The following is a 21,162-nucleotide window of genomic DNA, read 5'->3' as shown; positions in this document are numbered from 1 at the left end:
GGTTATTGCCTCTCTTTACCTCCCCATGCTGATGCCCATCCCTGCTCCTGGAAAACGTGACTGGTGAGAAAATGAATAAACCCTTGCACTAGGAAAGGTTTTCTCTTCCTCCAAAGAGACTCAAATGTATGTTCATTTGCAGTTAAATATACAACGGCCTGCACATGCTTTTGATAACCTGCAGCAGGATTGTGTTAGGGCATTCCTCGGAATGAACACAACTTATACCTCTGCATGTAGGGCCCATACCACTACCTCTGTTCAAGCCTCCGTGTGCTGGAAGGACCATGGAGCATCACAGACTACAACTCAACCTTGAGCCCTGCTATGGCTCCAGAAGAGAATTTCCCAGGTGGTATGCAATGGTGGGTAATGAAAGCACTGAACGGGGCAATGTCCAGAAGCAGAGAAGTCTTTGCATTGCCACCCTGGAGCTCAGAAGAGCTGCGCTGGGTCTGACCAGCTGAAGGTAGACCTGCTGGGTTCCCTCCAGCCTGACACAGCCACGGCAGCCGCCTGGGAAGAACCGCTGGGTGCAAAGTGTGTTTTGCTAAAATAACATTGCTTTTGCTATTAAAATATCACTACTGTGGTATACTAAAAAGCCGCAAACAGATGCAATGATGGATTGGATGAGAGGAGTAAGTGCTGTCCTAAGCAGTCTGAATAGGGATAAAAATGGACTGAATGCAGATGGTCAGGTGTCTGCAGCAGAAAGGGGAGTGGAAATGCTGAGCCCCAGTCTAGTGCCTCAGCTGCACAGACTAGATGTATTTGCCCCTTGAAACAGGGTACCAGGGAGCATCCTGGCCAGGAGGGGACAGCAGCAGAGGGGAGCTGCAGATGACCATGGTTCTAGAAAAATAATAAAAATAAAAGGCAGTTGCTTGTTGGCCAGTGTCCTGTTCAGCTGCTCTGAGCTGGCATTAACCTGATCAGCTTGTGGCAGAGCTGCAGCCTGAAATTGTTGAGCCTTGCACCTTGCAAGTGAGGCTACTTTAACTTCATCAGCCACTGTGGGAGGCAGAACTGGCAGTGGGAGCAGCAGGGTTCTTGCCTTGAAGACAGCGTATCACTTATTGTTGTGGTCGTGCTGCTATTCTTTTCCCCCGGAAGCAAACACTTGAAGGTGATGGAGGACCTCCAGCTTAAGTTTTATCAGTCCTTGTCCTTGCTGGGGAGGGACTTTTCCCTGCTCCCACCTGTAGCCCGCAGTGCCTTCAGCTGCAGCTCCTGTAACAGAAAGGCAATGCTTTTCCTGCCTGTCTGAACCAACCGCAAGACACTGGTGGCTTGGGCTAAATGCTGGACTGCTTCTGGTTCACCAGCTCCATCAGAAGGTGGTTTTCTGCAGAGAGAGCCCATGCACCATGGAGTGAGCTGGTGCTTCATGGCTTTTGGCAGGAGTGGGTCCAAAATTGGTAGCAGCCAGCTTTCAGCGGTCTAGAGAATCTTTGATCACGGAGGGCGCCAGCAGCACGTATGCAAATAGTAACTCTTCTGTTTCTTGTTCCTTCACCCCTGTGGTGACTTTTATTACTTAATTATTGCACACCACATGCTTCAAAACAGCCTAATCTATGGTCGTGTTTTCTAATGATACTAGATGTGCGATCCAGCAATGTACATCCCAAGGGGGCATTCATATCAGAGGAGACATCCTTCCGCAGACCTCCTGTTTCATAGATCACATGCTGCAGGGCTTTTCAAGGCTTCGCTTACAAATCAGCTGTGCTGCTCCAGACCGTTATCTAGAGACAACTTGTGCCAACGGGGACACCGACATTTACCCTTTGTCTTCCCTTCTTCTCCCTGCTCCTTCCCTTCCAGTTTGGCATTTCACACTGATCAGAGCTGGGCAAAATATTTACAAAGGATAAAAGATGAGGTAAACTTGGGGTTGAGTGTCTTTTGTCTGGGTGAGTCTCCAGTCTCATTGCATGGTGTAAATTTTGGTAGTCCTGGCACAAGCACGTGGTGAGCTTTGCACATGGGCTTGTTTCCTTGGCCTGACCCTTTGCTCTCCAAGCCAGGAGCTTTCCTGGTGTGCAGGAATAGCGGGAAGGGACTCAGGAAAACATTGAGCCTTTGTGCATAGTGTTTAATTATTGATTTTTGTGGTAGCTGAATGTGTTTTCACATCTCTATGGAGGTGACTTTTACCATCTCCAGTGGACCAGCCAGTTGATGACTGATTAGTCCACAGCTGGCTTGTAAGTAAATGCTTGAAAGGACACATTTGGGCTGATGCTCTTCAGACATCCTTCCCTGCCGTGTGATTAATCGCATTTAAGTCCTGATCCAGCAAAGTATAGAATCATGCCTGGAATAATACATGCATGAACTGCTTCTTTGAAATCAGTGGGAATGACTCGTGTGCTTAGTTATACATGTAAGCTCTGGTGGGGCTGTAGCATACAAGGCTTCGTCTGGCTTTTTCTGCCTCCTTTGAGAGAAATACTGAGAAAGTGGGGAAGAGCAGGGGATATCAGGTAACACACTTAGTTAACTAAGGTTACTGGAGAAATTTCAGTGAGATGGCTTTTTCTTTGTAGGTCAAATGCTGATCTCATTGGAGGGGATGGGGAATTTTGGCCCCGATATCGGTGCCACTTAGCAGTGTGACAGTATTCCTCATTTGCAGCTAGCCTTTGGGAAAATGTCCTCTTGCCTTAGTGTTACTTAAGGACAGGAACGAACGGCTTGTGTGTTCTGTTTCCTTTTGTCACCCTGCCCAGGTGTCACTGCTCTGAACTGTGAAGATTTTGCTGTTATCGTCTGTAGATGCTGCGGGGAGAGCGGAGGAAGCACCCGCTGAAAACACTTATTGTGGGTTAAAAACCATCTCATTCAGAGTAACTCAGATCTCCTTGTTTTGGCACAAGCACCCTGCCACAGAAAGGAAAGGCAAAGAAGTTCTGATAGGATGTAACAAATTATTTATAATTGCGGAAAAAATAATCAGCTGCTTCCTTTTATAGTCAAATAGTTGGAGCCACTTCTAATGTTGACATTTCCTAAATATTTTAAAATTTATCTGTGCACATTTTCAAAACTATTATCCCTGAAACAGTTCCTGTCTCTTTAATAGACTCTCTCTCTAATTTACTTTCAAGAGTCAGGGTACAGACCTATTTTCAACTGAAATGACAAGCGCCTGCTAGCTTGGTTATACAATGTGGTATGCTAGTCTGCCAGAAATCTCCTGGAAAAGAAGCTGCAGCCTCCTAATAGGCTATTTTACTGGGAAAACAATGTTAAAAAGTATAATAAAGTATTAACAATATTAAAATAAAACAATGTAGGCCTTAAATGAGCTACAAACTAGTTAAATCTATTCTATTCAATATGAGCCTTCAGTGCTTTGCAGCTGATACCTCAGAGCTGGGATTTATCTAAAATGAAGGCACCAGGGACATGCAAGAGAAATGGTAATTATAATTTGCAAACATTAGGCTGACACTTTTCTGTGTATGTGTGTATAAATTCTGACAGCTGTGATTTGTGCCATGCCAAATAGTGCTCCAAAGAGCTGGGAAGGGCTCCCTTTCTGGCAGGCCATCCTCAGAGCAGCAGCTCATTAAAACTTTGGAGAAGGAGAAGTTGCCGAAAACAGGAAAGCGTCAGAACCATCTGAGGGACTTTTGGTACACGCTTGTTGAAAGGTGTTTGAGAAGAGAGCCTTGGGTCTGACAAACTGGAATTTTAGTACGCCTCTCCGTTCACAGTGGGGCAAAATAATTGGTCATCAGTGACTACTAATTTGGTTTAGTAGCCAGAGGCATTTTTTTTCTTCCCAGAAAATCAATGACAGTGCCGAGGTCTGTTCAACGTGATTCAGCTCAAGACGGGTCCTCATTTAGCTCTTGATGCTTCTTCCACTGGAGACAGCTATTTTGTTAAAATGAAATTAAAATCTATCTATAATACCCAGCTCAGGGAGCAGCACCCGTCAATGCCATGCTGCTCTTGAGGTTTCAAGGTTGTCAGTCTCCTCTCAAACTTATTTTCAAAGGTTTATATATCAACTGAAAAAAAGGTATTTGGCAAAAGCAGATGCAAAGGACTTTGCTCAGAAAGGGGGTTTATACCAGCTTAAAAGACGAAATCAATTTGATTGGAAAGTTGTGTTGTAAAAGGGTAAAAACTTGACTTGTGATTGCCTTTTTCTTGTATTATTCAAAAGCAAAGGGCCTTGTAAATATTTTAGCGCAAACCTTCAGCCCTCGGATTTTCCGGGTAGCTCTCCAGCCAGTGCAGACAGCTCCTGCAGCCCTCTTCCCACTGCTGGTCAGGATGGGCTCTGGCAGTGAGCGGAGCAAGGGAGCAGAGGACATGTGCATGGGCATCGATTCCCCAGCAGCTGTGCAGCTGTTTGGGCTGCGCTGAGAACGCTGCTCTGATTCCAATGGCAGCAGAATCTGGCCCTGCATGGGTGCTTATGCAACAGATAAATCATAAAATTGAATATTTTTTTTACGGTTGTGGTATTAAAACTGTGTTGCAACACCACCGCCTATCCTGAAACTTTAACTCTTTCTTGAAAGGTTAATGAAGTTTCAGGGGGGTTTAGTCATAGAATCGTTTAGGTTGGAAAAGACCTTTAAGATCATCGAGTCCTACCAAGTCCTTGCTGGTGTCCTTCCATTTAAGATGATCTGCTTTTGCTGCACAGCCACGATCTGTCTTTGGGGTCTTCAGTCCACAGGGGAGACAGCTGCATGGGGAACCACCTATCTATTCCTTTCCTGTGTACTTCATGATGGGAAGGATTTGTCCTGTGGTAGTAGTGTCCATATAGAGATCTTCCCCTGGCTTGTGGCTGGGACAGCCAAACCAGCTCCCACCACCTCAGGGTTGGTTTCTTTTTGGGAATCGGTTTGGTCTCCAGCATCTCTGGAGCGTGGGGCTCCTCAGCGCAGCCAGCGCCGATCATCTTCAGCGAATAAAGCACAAGCTGGGTCTGTGATTCTGCTCGGGGCCTTGGGGTACCGCCAATGCAGGCAGCAGTAAGGCATTAATGCTCAGGTCCCTCTGCCCTGAGAGGGGGCTGATAGCACAGGAAAATTCTGATTACAGCTCTCTTGTACTGCTATATTGTCTGCCTTCCTCCCTTGTTACTGATGGGCTATAGCTAGCAATCTATCTACCATTAATTTGTCTCAGTGTAGCCCAGCAGGAATCTGGGGTATGATTACAGCTCTGGCCCTTGTGTGAAAGCCGGCATGGCCCCGGCATCCCCCTGCAAACTGCCTGGCTCTGCCTTGCCTTAATTGTTCCCCTTTGGCCGGTGGACCTGTCTCTTCTAACAAGGGCAGTGAGGAGGGCCGAGGTAATTGAAGCACTTAGCCACACTCCCAAGCACTGCCTCCTGCAGCTAATTAGGAAAGAGGGCCGCTGGGCTCTTCGTTATTTCTTTTAATTGTTTGTGGGTTTTGCATAACAGTGAATGGCAGAGGGATGTGCAGTTAGTGGTGAATTCTTGACTTTGAAATTTGTATGAAAGGTCAGTTACAATTTGTTAACACTTTCGCAAGAGTGAATTCAATTAGTGGCTCTGGCAGTCCCCGCACACATGCCTGCCGGTGTGTTTGTAAGGAGAGGGAGAGATGGCAAAACAAGCAGGGCATGAATGTAAAGGCTCTTCATTTTCCTAAGAAGGTTGTGGACTATATGGTAAAGTTATAGGCCCCTTACAGCTTTATGGTTCTCTAAACAGGTTCTGGCAATAAACCCATGGAGAGGCCTGAAAGATCATTTTTAAATGATCTCCACTTGTCCTCACTTTCCATTAACCACTGAAGAAAATAACAAGAGAAAAATTGGTAGAAAACACTCAGGGACCAATTTTTTTTTGCAGTCTTTAGGCTGGCAAAACTCTCAGTTGAAATAATGGGTCTTTCACCCACATGGCAGCTGCAGGATCTGTGCTGTCGAAGCACTGATTACTCTGAATTTCTGAAGCTTCTTTACAATCTTTGTAATTTGGATGAGGAAATAACAATATAAATTATTTCACTGTGGGCAGCCAATGAGGCAGTGGCTTCTTCTAAGTGTCAGAGGATCTGTTATTTTGCTCAGAGGACTCGTATGTATAGAACAGTAAAAAGAATAAAATCCATTGTAAACATGCACTTTAAAAGATTTATCAGATGCTCATAGCTGTACTTAGGAGTACACATGGTTACAAGAGCACCAATTTGCTTTACTATTCCCTTCCAGGCCCAGAGTGAGATGTACACTTGTAATGGTCCTAAATGCACACATGGAAACACGTGTCTTGCAGTGAAGATACCAAGCCAGCTCTTACCCATTAAATAACCTGGCTTCACGAGCTGGAATTTGTGCATTAGCATTGATTTTTTTTTTTTTTTTTGGGTTGGAGATACTCTTTGGCTGACTTAATTGAAGATTACTTAGGTTTGTCTTCAACACATTTGTCTACTGACTGGAAATCTGCTGTTACCCTGTGAGAAACGCAGGTAGGATGTGATCATGGGGCAGAGCTATTCTGCCTGGAGGTCTCAATCCATGGCTGAGAGTGAACAATGCTCAGTCTGCAGCCATCAACAAATGCAAAACATCTTGATGAGTAAAAAACCAAGAAAAAAACCCCACAACACTGAGCAAAACAAATCAAAGAGCAAGGTCTTCCCCTTGACCTCCATCCCATGCTTGAATCTCTCTGGCTGGGTGGGAACATTACTTCGTTTGAAAGGAAAAGATGTCAATGAGGGCTGAAAAGCTTTGCTTTCACAAAAAGGATTCTGTGGTTATTTCCCCCTGACCCAGATTTTCATTGCACAGACTGCAAAAGCAGAAGTTTGCAAGGGAAAGAGTCCACTTGTGGCAAGAAGTAGTTTTAGATGGTAAAAGTTTTGGTAGAAATTTTTCAGCCAGCTGTAATCAATGGAGATAAACCCTCGGACAACAGCCAGTCTATGTGCGAGAGTAAATTACTTTCCTATTCAGTAATTGGTAATAAGGCATCTAAATCTCTATTCTTTAGATCTTTTTTTTTCCCCAGCTCTGTGGCTGATGTGCAGGACCTGAACCTTATGCCAAACCATGACTTGGCTGTTTATTTTCTCTTAATCCGGGAGCCTGAAGTAGTCAAACTGTTACAACTGCAGCAAATAACTACACTGAAGGAGAACCTGTATCTTCACAGTGCACTCAGGATTTTTTTTTTGAAGGGGGTAACAGGTCTTTCTGCCCAACCAGATGCTGCAGCCACCTGGGCACAAGGCAGCACAATGCAGGTGGGTGCGGCTGGGAGCTCTGCGGTAGCTAATGTACACACAGTGATGTGAGCACATACCCAGCCTGGAATGTCTCCAGTAGAAGAAAATGATTCTTGAAATAGAAATTCTTATCTTAGCAATGTGAGAATGGTGGCAGAGACACAAAGTGCCTTTTGCTGTGGAACTGGATAGGATATGCAATTATCTGAACTGATGAGAGTCCTATATATTTTAACTTGGTTGCATTTTTCTGGTGCCTTCAGCCTGACAGTGGTTCCAGTCACTATGTTACATTTTTATAACTTGTTTTGTCAGTGCTCAGATATTTTTTTCTGAAACTTTTGTTTGCCCCAATCTTTTGGACTTTTGTGGCTTTACACTCTATTTGTTTGGCTTCCAGTGATTGTGGATCAGATGTGGACTTGCTCTAATACTCATTTTTCTTGCCTGTCCAGCTTTTCCTGGTGGGTTCTTTCCAGGAACACCCTCTGCTCTTCTTTGACATATCTTTGCAGTTGGTCTATAGCTAGATTAGTTTGTTTTTTTTTTTCCCAGGGCTGTATATTAATGACCTGAAATGTTCTCTGTGTCTCAGAAATGAACCTGTCAGTGCACACTTTGTGCGAAAGAGATGCTGGGAATGTCAGCACCTTTTGGGCAGATGTCTAAACTTTATTCTGTCTCTGTGCAAACACCACGGGCACTTTGGGTGGAAAAGCCACTTGCAAAAAGCAGAAGCATGAGCATTGAAACCTCCCTTTTTGGGGAGGGTGAAAGCTAAGGACAGAGCAGTCAATTAAGCCAGGAAGCTGCAGGGATAGTCAAGGTAACAGCTGAGCTGCTAAAGACCAGTGAGACAATTGTCAACAGAGCATTAGGACAATTGCAAATGATACAAAGAAAAGAGGAGGTACTGGATAACTGATGCCCTTGGCCAATTGTAACAATTTCAAGATGAGAGATTGCAGTGACCAAATGCTTTAGAGCTGTGAGTTTGCTGCAGGAACAGGGTGAAAGCAGCTGCTAAAGGATTAAGACCAGTTTTAGAAAATGGGAGGTGGAATGTTAGGAGGAGATGAAGTCAGAAGGAAGATGGGATGTAAAATTCAGGAAAGGGACGGCTGAAGCGAAGGCAGACAGTAGGGGGGACCTGGCAGGAGATATGGGGATGACAGAGTGCCAGGGAAATCCTGCCAGCACACCCAAGGTCAGCCCAACCTACAGGCCAACTGCCAAGTGGATGGCAGCATGTCGGAGGCAGGGTTATGGCCATGCAGGGTTTGAAGGAGGTACAGGCATAGAATGGCACGTCTGTGTGGTCCTTGTGTCCAGGAGTATGTTCTGGGACATAGTATGCAGAGTTAGGAAACTTGCACTACTAAGAAGCAAATGAAAGCTTTTCTCTAAAAGCAGCCCTGGTAATGCTGGACAGTGTGTTCATGCTGAGGATGTACTCTGCACTGCTAGCTCCTGGGGATAAAACTTGTGCTTGGGGTACCAGCTGTGTGCTGGTGTGTTTTGGCTTCAAACTCCTTGTGTGACCTTGTGCAAATCAATATAATCTAAAATCTAGCTGTAGACAGCATCCATATCTTTGTGCATACTTATAGTTCCAAAAATGACTGTTTAATGTCTGCTAATTTCAGTGCACAGTGAACTTCAGAAAAGTTGGTTAGGAGGATAAATGTGGGTCTGGACATCTATTGGGGTTTCCAAATGCACCTTGAATACCAAGCGGTATTGACACCAGTGAAGATCTTGGAGGCCTTCAGAGACCCTCTGTGTCTTTAGATCTCCAGTATGATCAAAACCCAGCCCACTCAGTGCCCTGGGGGACATCCTCCCTCTTGTAAAACAAAGTAATTACACAGAGTATGGGGGCTGAATACACCTGTTAGTAGCACTGTGTTGTGGGATTATTTTAAATGAAAGGACCTAGGGCTTGGGTCCAGGAGGACAGCAACCCTAATCCACACGCATCTTATGGCTATGTAATGTGTCATGCACAGAGGACGTGGATGGGGTGGGTTTAGCTCTTGGAGAAGGAGGTATTGCCAATGATGGGCATTTTCCTTGAAAGAAAACCTGTAGACCTGTTTGCAGTGGGGCTGAGGGCTGGGGCGGGTGAAGCTGAGCTTGCGTGCACTGTAACGCAGTCATTACCCCAGCATCTGCGCTCAGTGGACACGTGCTCTTGCAAATGGTGGCTTGCACAAGGTAGCTCTTGTAGAGATCAGAAGCTGGAGCGTGAATTGGGGGAGCCTGACTAGAGGATGCCCCATGGGGGAGGCTGGGACCCTACCACATCCTCGTTACTGCTGACCTTGGCATGAGCACTGCCTGCTGATGGATCGGTTACGGAGCTGGACAAGACCCTGGGGAACCACTGTATTATCTATTATCGTCCCATCAGTGCTTCCCCTGACCCCTCCCAGCTCCAAATGCCACAGGCATCAGGGAGGGAATAAATCTCTGTCTGATACTGAGAGAGAGAAGGGGGCGAGAGCAGGAAAAAGGAGAGATGAAAAATGTCTTTTTTATGACTCTCACAACAAAGCTGGCCACATGATTCGTAGCAAACATTTCTCTGGGAAAAGGGAGGGAGAGAACAGGGGGGAATCAGCAAAAAAGCAGAGCTGCTTCTCTCCCCTGGAAGATGCCCACAGGGAATTAACAGAGGGGTGTGGGTGACCTTTGAAGGTAAATATCCCAGAAAAGGAAAGAGGCCTCAAAGCTTCGGAAAGCTCACTCCAGTGTCTGACGCTGCCTTGTGAAATGCTCCATGCAGCACACATCCACCATGAATGGAAAGCAGAGGCATAAGCGATCTGCTGTGCTAGACAGAGCAGCAGGGCCAGGGTGTGATTAATAAGGCACTAATAGCAACTACAGCGTTTGCGTTCATTTCCATTTGGGATGATCCAGGAGAGCTTGTACTTGTGAGCCTGGGGAGAACTCCTGACCTTAGTGTCTTTAGGAGACAGAAGCCTTTAGTAGCGCAGCCGAGGGCCTGAGAAGGGGCTGGAGATACATTGTCAGGGCTTGAGAAGCCCTCTGCGTGTTAATCCACTGACAGCTGCAGGACCACAAATACGTTCCTGTGACAGTTGCTGAGTTGTTTGGGCCTTCTAACACCTGGTGCTGCTGTTCCCAGGGAGGCAGCCCAGCCCTGAGGGCATGTGCTGGCACTAGCTGCAATTCCAGCTGCGCAGAAGAGCTGCAATGGAGCTGGGGGTGCAGACTGCAAGGGTTTGCATTGGCGCTCTGGGGATTGTCCCAGAGTATTGCCTTCATCAGGCAGGGTGGCTGCAGCCACTTCCAGTGCGATGGGAAGGCACCTTGGCTCTCTGGTCATCTCAGCTGTACTGTCTGTGCTGTGCCTTGGGCTAGGGAATGACATGCAGGCTCTGTTCTTGTTGCAAAACTTCACCGTACCCGAGATGTTTATCAAAGTGGACATTTCTAAAGGCGAGCAAGTGCTTGGAGTGAAGGAAAAAGAGTGTATGCCACTGTTCTCTCCTGCCCCCACACAAGCATGTATCTTACTTGCAAGTGCCTTCCCAATTAGCAGCACTAAGAACGCAGTTGTACAGGGCTTACTCCAAAAGCAGAAGCAACTTAAATTCATTGACAACCAAGTCATTTTTAACAAGGCAGGTCTTGCTGAACCTGGTCAGCTGTGACCAGGGACAGGCTTGGGCTGGGGAGTGCTCACCAAAGCCGCTATCTTTAACTTGCCAGTCATGGAAAAGTGTGTTAAATTCCCACTTTTACCGAAATGGCTATAACAACTCCTCGGTAATCCCAGTAATTTGATTTTGTCTATAACATGCTTTTAAAGTAAAGGGATAAATACAATCAGTCTGCATAAAAGGTAGCTATTAAGGAGAAGGCAAGTTGTACAATAATAACTTTAAATTAAAAGCCCTTTCCCACTACTTCTGCTATTGTGGGGTCTGCAGATTTTCCTTAAAACTTTTGAAACGTGCCTAGACTTCTTACAGGCAGCCATTTAACCTCCGTTTATGAAGAAATAAAGCAAAATTGATGTTGATTTTGGTCTACATTGGGGGATACTTTTGCAACATAAAAGCCCTTTTGCCTGCAATTTGCAGAGCAGCCCTGTCACATTGGTGAGGGCTGATACTGATAAAGATAAAGCTTTATAGCTGGGGCATTTGCAGCTAACAGCAAGCTAATGCTACATTTTCATTTTGATGCAATTAATGTTAATGTCTGCTACGAAAATTGTCATTAAATACCATTTTAAAATCCATTCAATTTGCATATGCAAAGCCCATTTACTATCATGTAAAATACACAGTGCTGTTCATCATGTCTTTTCTCTAGAATTTGTAGCTGTTATTTTTCTGGTAGTGATTATTATCCAGCTCTTAAAATGAAACCTAATGTCTGGTCCAGACCTGCACAGAGCAAGAAAACCCTCCGCGCTCCAGCAGCAGCAGGGCTGCTTCGGAGCCCCTTTCAGAGGCTTTGAGCACTTGTTTGTGTTGGACTCACACTGGCTCTTCTGGACAACAGTTCCCTCCAGCCTCCCTCTTGCTCCCATGGAGGACAGGCAGTGGAAGAACCTAGGAGTTGGTCTAAGCAAGGCGTTGATATTCTCCCCTGAAAACTCCCTGTTGCACAATTCCCCGTGAGAAACCAGCACAGCAGGCAGACAGGAGCTGGTACATGAGGGGGACGTTAAATGGGTCACTTCTAAATGTTGTACCTGTTTGAACCTCAGGCAGGACTCACATATGCTGGATGCTTTATAAAAATCTTTTGGAAGATGCTGTGATCCAAAAGACCTAACACCAGTGTGAAGCCTTAAACATCCTGCTGCATTGCAAGGGATGAACAGGCAGGTTCATGCCCTTCTAGAGAGGTTGCTGTGGGAGCAGCAGGTATCAGCTCCCCTCCAGCCCTTGGGAGGGAGCCCAGGAAAGCAGAAGAGAGCAGTGTAAAGCTGCTTTGCCTCCATCCTGCTGTACTACCAGTTTCTGCCCAATGCAGGGAGATGAACTAACAAGTAGGAGAGAGTGGGATAAAGAACTTAAACTGATCCTTAACTGCACCAGAGTATTTCAACCAGTGCAAACAGGTAGAAATGCTGTTGCTCTCATTTTCTGACCCTGGGAAGATGTTATTCTGGCTTACAAGTCTTCATGTTCCTTTAAGTTAAAGGGTTGGCATTGAACGTATTTTTAAGAGGTTCCAAGCCCTTAGCGCCAGAGGTGAAATGGGGATGTGTTGTGGCATGTAGATTAGATTTTGGTAGTTGATTATCTGGCACACACGTGCAATCAGACATGCAAGTGGTGCTGTGACTCAGCTGCAGCACATCCATGTTCAGGAGACTTCTGTCTTGGGGACTCTGCTAGCTGAGATGTGGGGGAGATGCAGATGTGAGGGTGAGAGGGGATAATCTCATTCTGAGAAGGGCCCCAAGCCTTCCCCCTTACCGTGCTGTGATGCCATAAGTCAAGTCTGCAGGTACTTTAGGAGGACATCTCTTGAAGCGACTGCATTCGTCATCTTTGCGCCGAATGTCCTTGGCCTTGTAGTACAAATTAAATTCATGGGCTGTGGTATAACCGGCCTTCAGAGCACCACGGTTCATGGTAATGAAGTCTCGGGGCATCTTCTGAACTAAAGCAGTCCTGGGCTTTACTGTGTTCCAGTGGCCTATTGCTGGAGATGGAAGAAAACACGAGAGGCAAAGAGAAAAAGATCAGGCATCTCTGGTAACTCCTACTTGGGAAGGCAGGCTGATGTTTGTACACCATGCACAAGGGCCTTGCGCGGCTTGCATGCATTTTTCCATGGTTTTGCTGTAGAGTGAGCTTCATATCCTATCCCACTGGATTTCATACGGGGACATCTCCCATCTGAATTGGATGTCTTCTCACCCTCCACCCTCTTTTGCTCAGCAAGTCTGATTTCACAGGGGAATTGTCCCTGAGAGCACAAAGTAGGAGCTCTCTCAAGTTATGCAAGTGGCCATGTGTATCACCCTTTGCAGATGCCATACCCCTCTCTGCTTGGGCTTTGTGTGATCCTATAAAAGTTTCCGATATGATGGAGAAACTTTACTAGTCACCAAGCAATTTGGGTGATATTAATGAAAGTGGGTGAATGTTGGAGTCCTTCACCTCCAGCTTGATGAGAAGTATTGAAGAGCACTGAGAAGGAAAGGAGAGTCCCTACTACAGCATTAGGACTTCATTGCAGGTCTATAGTTTAGTGGTGGTGTCATACCTTCAGGGACTCCTCCATCTGTCCTGTGGATGTACAGCCCATATGAAAAATCAAAGCCCGGCAGGGTGTAGCAGTTTCTCTGGGGCTTCCCCAGTTCTGCCTGCAGAAGAGTGAAGTTAAAGGAGAATTGTAAAGACCTTTCCTGATAAGTTAAAGCACCTGAAAATACAAATTTGTAATAGAATGTGGCCATGAGTACCAGGAGTGGCTCTGGCTCCACTTGGCATGGGTTTGAATCCCACTGTCTGGGCACAAGCGAGTGTGATAGTGCAAAAGGAGAACTCACAGCCATGAGACTTCATGAGAGCTGAAGCCTCAGGGATGCGGAATTTCACACAAGTTTTTACCTGAGTTATAAAGTGACCTAGCCTTGCTGGAAGCAGGGATCCTGGCTCAGTATATATGGACTTGAAGTTGTCTTGTTTGGTTAATTTCTCCTTTGGCTGGGATGCCCAGCTGTGGGGTCTGCTGGGGAGACTCTGCAGCTAGTCTTAACTTCCCTTTGAGTTATTTCATTTCCACGTTGTGCACCCTCCTAGAAAACTGGCACAAACTTCCCCAAGCACAATCACATCACCGCTCCTGCCTGGGAATAATCAAGACGCAAGGCATGTTGCAGGGGGAGGATAAAGGGGATGAAGAAGGGGGAGCAGAGCCTGGGGTTTATAGCACAGAAAAGAGAACTTGAGCTCAATAACCTCATTTCTATTTAGTTTTAAAATGAGCTCTTCCCCAGCCCATGTGTGTCCCAGCCTGGTGGTGTCTGTGGGATTAACTGACCTCCCCTCACCCCTTTGTCTCTACCCTCCCATCTCCATGGTGAAGTCACTGCAGGATGTGTGTATCTTGAAACCTTATTGCTGCTTGAAAAGGAGGCGGTGGAGGAGGGAAGGGGCGAGAGCCTGGTAGTCTGGGTTCCTGCTAGGAGAAGCTGGAGCAGGGTCAGGCAACAAGACCTCCCCAGAGCCCTGAGGCATAGTGTGGGTGCTTTGGGACAGGTTATTTTCCATGGGAAGGGTGTTGGGGAAACTGGGGGGTTGTAGGCGTTGGCAGGTCTTGTTGGGAGAATGGAAGTGCTGAAATCCTACTCTAGTGCTTCTCACGGGTGAATCATTGAACAAGAGCATTGAAATGACCATTGTTACACTCCAGAGTGAACATCTCTGGACCGGGAGATGCTCAGTCAAATGCAGCCCTTTCTGCAGGGATCGAGGGAAGAGAGTGAGACTGAAAATGAACCACGTCCAACTTGCCACTATGGCAGACTGAGGCTATAGAGTGGTTGATAAGGGACGCAGCTTACCGGAGCTGCTTGTATAGGAACACCATCCAAACCCAAATTTACATTCTGTTCCCAGCCAGCACAGTGCAAACCCTGGCCAGGGCCTCGGAGCTGCCCCAGCTCTTCTGTACGCTGCCAGCCTGGTGGCCTCTTTCAAATGTGCTGTTAAAGGGTACTTAGCAAGTGTGCATGATGCTGCCGAGCAGCTTGAGCTGTTCTGCACCACCCTCAGATCAAGCAAAACTCTCGCTGAGCCAGTTTTGCCTGGCAAGCAAGGGTTAATAACCCCTGCCCCAAACAGGCACCTTTCCAGAGGGCTCTGTGGTGAGGTCTCTAGAATTTGCTCATAATTCCTCAAACTTTTTTGCCTGGAGCCATTTTTTGTGCATTGTCAGTTTGGAGTTTCTCAGCTCCCGCCTCTATATGCAGCTACACAAAAACTTAACCACACGCGGTGGCTGCAGTACCGGCCTCCTCACCAGTGTGTCCAGGGGTGAGGTGGTGCCCGCTTGCTTGAGCGACTTGTCCATGTTGTGACAACAGGTCTGCTCCTTTGCAGATCCTGGTTAGCTGGCTGTCAGCTTTGCCAGTTTGCGATCATTGGGATGAAATCCTCTGCGCCTGCAAGCCTGTACAGTGATGCTTTCAGGTAGATCCAGGCTCTTGCTTCCCAGGTCTGGGAGGGAGGTACTTCGTCTTGGCCCCTTTAAATCCACGCACTTGTGACGCTATAAAGCAAGTGTGGTATTCCCACAACTCTCAGGAGCACAAGTTCACCAGAAAATGAATTTTCTGGACTTGCTAAGATCCTTTGATAGACTCGAAAACCCCATCAGGCTCCTTGCCCTGTGCAAAGCTACAGATCCTTTGTTGCAAACAGACCTTTCTGAAAGCAATCGACTCAGCTACCTGATACAACCTGTACATAACACGGCTGCATTCCCCCAGCTGCCTCCTCTGAACCTCTAGCAGAGGAAGGGACCGTCCCTTGCAGATGTGTCCAGCACCAAGCACAATGGGAGTGAGTGGGCTTTTAGTGCTACCACAACTGAAATACCACACTGCAGTGCTAAACCATACGTGTATGCTGTGTGTGAGTTAGGGAGATCGCGCAAAACGTATAAACCGGTGCCAGGGATGATAAAGTAGCTTTCATTGCTGATCTATGTCTCCTGTATTTACAGGCATTACACTAGCTATTTTTAGATTAGTTTTCACCGATATACAAGGGAAATGGTGTAGCATTCTTCAGGTGCATGAGAAAAGGCTTTTTCCAGGGATCATGTTCTGATACTGGATGAACTAAGTGAGGTCAGAAATCTGCTATGATGGTGAAGGTGTGGCAGATGGGAGAAAATTGCTGAGAAACTGCAGGAAAGGAGAGAGGTTTGTAACCTGTGGCAAAGCTGCTTCCAGACCTTTGAATGCAGAACTCTGTAGAATGGAAGAAATTATGGGATTTAAAGATTCCCTTTTGCAGAGCACCTGAAGTTAACACAGTTGGGTGTTTACTCCATCACAAAATGAGTGCATGCTGTTTCCTTTTATGATCGGGTGGCATTTTACAGTCAGTTTGCACTGAATAAATAAAGCTGAAGGTGCTAGATAATTAATTAAAACAAAAAAAAAAAATCTGGTCCAATATGTTGAACTTGGAGAGAACCTGTGCCTGAAGAAAATCAATGGACTCTGAGGACTCTGGTTGCCTGCCAACATCTTTTACCCATAAAAGCAAAGAATGGGAAGGAGGTAGCAGGAATGAATCTTACTCAGTGTAATCCAAGATTACAGCCTTTCTCATTCATGAATTAGCAAAATGCTGTTGCAACCTCATGGGCTAGTTTCATTTGTTTGTCCTGGGGCGTTGTAGGTGTGCTGTGTCGTAAAGCTGTGGGGAGAGTGAGCCAAAGTTGATGCAGAAGGTCCTTTTTTCTTCCCCAGCTCCAGCACTGTTTCCTGTGTTCAGGTTTAGCCTGTCACAAAACTGCTTGGCTGGAATACAGATCTGTCTGACAGCTGTGCCCATCAGCAGACAACTTCATTAAACCTCATTAAGATGTCATTTCTCTGCCTTATTTCCCACCTCTTGGCTCTAATTAAAACCATCTCTCTCCGCATCCCAGGCGGTCCTAATTTTCTCTAGGTACCTTCTGCAAGTTTTCTCCCTTTACGACCTCAGTGAGGAAAATCTGGCATGTTAAATACTGTTTATCCAGCCTGTTTGGAAAAGACAACTCTAGACTTTTTCCTGAAGCATTCCCAGAGCATCCTGCAGAGATCCTCACCTCCTCCCAGGGCTGCGAGAGACGTGTGCTGAGGCTTTGTTTGCTCTCTCAAGCTGTCTTTAAGGACTCACCTAATGCATCCTTTCCCCTTGGACATGGTAATTTTCATTGTTGAACCAGGTGTGTCTGTCCTGGGTTTGGCGGGTGCCATGCTCAGACTGGCTGTACCGCAGTGGTGGGGGTGTTTGATCGATGGGGATACCCTGGGCAGCTGAAGAGCGAGTGGTGTTGGATGTATCGAGCTCCCTGGCCTTTGCCAGGTAGTTCCCGATTTGTGCAGCCCTGGGTTTGAGCCCTGGATTTGTATTTGAGTGTCTAATGGTGTTGGAAAATGTTAGCTGTGAAGGAAGAGGAAGGCTCGGAAATGTGTCTGTTTGTAGGAGGTGGGCACGTTGCACAGGTGTAAGGAAGTAAAAAAACCTTTAAGGATTCCAGGTTTTGTTGCAAGACTTATTTGTGTTTCATCCCCTGGTATTTATGGCCCATCGGCACATATTGCATCAATTTTCTAAAGATGACTGAGACTGGGGTAGGAGATGTGTCTGTGCAGAGAGGTACAGTGAGCGATGGAGGCATGGATTTTTTTAATCCCTGCATCTAAGGCAGCCCTTCAGTGGGAGACGACGCTGGGCAAATCCATGAATCCTCTCTGCTCCGACTCAGCGGGGCTGCCCTGTCCCCTCCTTGACAGCTCTGCCCTGCGGATGCCTGCAAACCCCGCGCCAGTGCGTTTTCAGCCCACCAGGCTCTGCTTCCTTCCCTACCTTCTGTTCCCCTTTTCATTACACCCCCTTGTACAGTAAAGCCTCCCGTCACGCTGCCATTACTATTATTATTGCAGATTTACTGCACTTGCAGAGTGAAGTGATTGCGGTGACAAGGCCCAGCATTTTTCCCTCCTTCCCCCCGCGACAGCTTGAAATCAAGCCCTTCATTTGCATTTACATGATCTTGCTGTGCAGCTTATGAGATCGGGAGATTTATTTGCTACTTAGCTTGATGTTTGATTACACTCTAAGAAGGCAGTGAGCTACAAAGTGCAGGGATACATCAGAACTGAGCTACTGAAAGCCTCTGGGGGACAGTAACTCAACATCAGGTTTAGGTAGATGAGAAAGGGAATGTTCAGTGTTTTGAGAAAGGCAAATTTGATCAGATTTTTTTTTAAAGGTAGAGGGAAAAACTTACTTTCCCTCTCTCACAAAAAATGGTTGGGAAAACAAGAATGTCATTAGAAAAAAAAACACCTGAAAATCTGGATTTGTTAGTGCAGAAGAAATCTTAGCAGGGGCTGGTGGCTGCTGGGCTGCCTGCTGCTAACTGCTTGTAACTTCCACTCCCAAGAAGATTATTAATAATAAGTCGGCACTTACCTTCTAAGCTTTTCATAAACATTAAAGATCAAAGTCAAAGGAAGTTTTGCTTGATGAAGGACCCCAAAATCTGGCCCTCATTTATTAAGCTTCAAAACACGCCACTGACCATTAATCCTGCTGTAGTAGTGGGGAAACTGAGGCGGGGAATTAATGTGTCCATACAGCAAAGGGAATGCAGTTTGGACTGGGGAGAGAAGCAGACTGTTCTGGTACTCTGCTGCGTTCAGAGTGGAAGACCAAACTATTATAGTGTCCCACAGTGGTGTATATCCCAGAGAAAAGGGTGATGGTTGGGCAAACTGCTGCCCTTGGAGTCAGGAACGGTAAAGCTCAGGGATCTTACCGTCAGTTTAACTCCTACCCCAGGCAGGGTAGAGACACTGCTGACCCAGGATATGTCTACACATGCAGTCCACACTAACCTGTGCTCCTGACTGACCTGCGCTGGGAGCTGTAGCCTTATTAGCTAGAAACCTTCGAGCGTCAGGTCTAAATCTGAAAGATTTTCCCCTCTAATAGCTATGTTTTGCGTAACACTGGCACCAGAGGACTGCGAAAATGTGTGGGACACAGGCGTCCCCCAGGCTGGGTTAGACATCGGCGGCACAACTGGGCTGCAGATGGCAATTCCAGCCCAGGGTTCTACCTCCCCAACCCCAGGCACCAGCCTGCCCCTTCCCATCTTCTCTGCTTACAGCGAGGCCGTAACGCCGACAACCGAGGGCCACGTGCGCGGGTCCGTGACACAGAAACCCATATCTGAGGAAACACACCCGCTATCTGGTACGGTAGCTTCACGTGCAAACTGTTTGTACATAGCTTTTAGTCTTGAAAATTGCCATGAGATCTGCTATTACAATTAATCATTAAAGACTTAAGAAAGAGTATACCCCATTACATAAAAGACTCCAGCGATGATCTTTATCCAACTTGTAAAATGGGCAGACTTGATGCGACTGAATAATTTTCCTCTCATCTGCACAAAATCATGAATGCAAGTCATACTTTGAGCCTGAAGTGAACACTGCGAGACCAGCCTATAATTACCAAAACAGAAAAAAAGAACAGCGTTTTCTAATGAATGACAAGCCACTAGGTGGAAATCTAATTTGGTCTAATTAAGCAGCCTTTGTGAGGATTTGTCTTTAGATGAAAAGAGGGAGCCAAAGAGATCTAAATGCAAATGAACTCTATCATTTTGGTTTTAAAGGGCCAGACAGATATGAAAGTATTTGCCTACACAATATTTTCATTTGTCTCCATGAGTGTATTCACCTTCCAGTTTTCCCTTGAAAAATTGTTTGCCCCAAAATTCTGGGACTCTGAATACTAGTCGCGCTTTATTAAGTTAGAAGATAATGCACTCTTAGAGGGACAGTTTTAGCAGTAGGTCATTGCAACTGTTAAAATTGCCTTTCTCCATAACAGGGCTGCTGCTTTCTGCTATTTGAAAATGGTTTTGGAAAAAAAGGATGCTCTTGGCTAGGGAGTCAGATCCCAAGTCGGCCACTGTCAGTGTATGGCACCATATAACTCTTGGGTCTTTGGGGGCACCTGCTGGACCCTGAGCGCCTCCTCAGTGCCTCCGTGTCAGTATGAATTACTTCAGCATTGATAAATCACCACCACTTGTCCAGTTGTGCTATTTCTGCTGATTCTGCCAACGGTCTCAACGCTGGGAGCAGGCAGCCCAGGTACAGCCCCAAAGGCTGAGACTCACCAAGGTGTTTGACTATAATTGAGATGGAAATACTGAAAACGATCTTCTCCTGCTCTATTAAATCTGCTTCTGACTTTAAGATAAATTTGTGTCTGTGTAAGGTTTTGTGCCAGCGTTGAAGGTCAAAGAAGCGTACGCGTTTCTGTAGTGGGTGTCACAGCTTGTGAAGTTCACATCAGCCTCCGCTTGCTTGCGAGCCTTAAAGCAGCAGCGTGGTCTGTAGTCATAAGACAAAGCCTCTGGCAGGACGGATGGGTTATTTGGGCTAAATGAAGATGGGTGCAGTTTACAGCGACTGCTAGACTGAGGTCTTACCTGTACCTGATCTTTCTTGAGCTACAGTCACCATTCACCTCTAAGAGGTGGAAGGAGCCTGGGAGAGATTTGAGGACACATAGGGACAGCAGCGGAATGGTTTGGTACAGCATGGAGTGGCCCTGGAGCAGCCGAATGGAGAGAGACATCTCTGAGTTCTTGCTCTCCCTATAGGCAACATCCGGGGGAAAATGTAGGTGTGTGTATGGATGGATCAGGATGGGAAAATCAGTGGAATAATTCTGTCTTTGATGTGGCAGCAGTTGTGGGAGCTTTGGGCAGAATGTGGGCAGGATAGTGCCTAGCACCTTGGCAAAAGGCTATTTTACCATCTTTGCATTTGACTCCCCAGAGAGATGTGGGGCATCCAGAGAGTAGCTGGAAAGGGTGTAGTGGGGTTGTCATTTCCCAGAGAACCAAAGCCTTGGGGATACCTGCTGTGTTGCAAACCCTGAAGTCAAATTCTGCAAGGGAATGCTTTTGCTCAGTGTCTGTTGGCTTCAGTGGGAGCACTGCGGTTTAGCTGAGAGCAGGATGTGGGTTATTTGAGGATGAGAGAACGTTCTCTAAATGTTAAAGAGGTGGGGCAATGTTTTTTTAAAAAAAAAGTTTCCATCCCCTTCCAGCAGTTATGACCTTTTCTCTGTGCTTCATCCTTAGTAATATCTGTTCTATA

General features: G+C 46.4%; 1 protein-coding gene across 1 annotated transcript in view; it reads right to left on the bottom strand.

Moving 5' to 3' along the window:
- Positions 1-21,162, bottom strand: part of CFAP77 (cilia and flagella associated protein 77) — a 61,720-nt gene that overhangs the window by 11,400 nt on the left and 29,158 nt on the right. The window contains exons 2-3 of the mRNA XM_059829048.1: positions 13,509-13,608; positions 12,713-12,941 (exon numbers count right to left, since the gene is read on the bottom strand). Of these exons, the coding sequence (XP_059685031.1) occupies positions 12,713-12,941; positions 13,509-13,608 (329 nt within the window). The remainder of the gene's footprint in view (positions 1-12,712; positions 12,942-13,508; positions 13,609-21,162) is intronic.

The sequence above is a fragment of the Gavia stellata genome, chromosome 24, assembly GCF_030936135.1.
Source record: "Gavia stellata isolate bGavSte3 chromosome 24, bGavSte3.hap2, whole genome shotgun sequence".
NCBI lineage: Eukaryota > Metazoa > Chordata > Aves > Gaviiformes > Gaviidae > Gavia > Gavia stellata.
The sequence above is the reverse complement of the archived record's forward strand: the minus strand, read 5'-3'. Positions and strand labels throughout refer to the sequence as shown.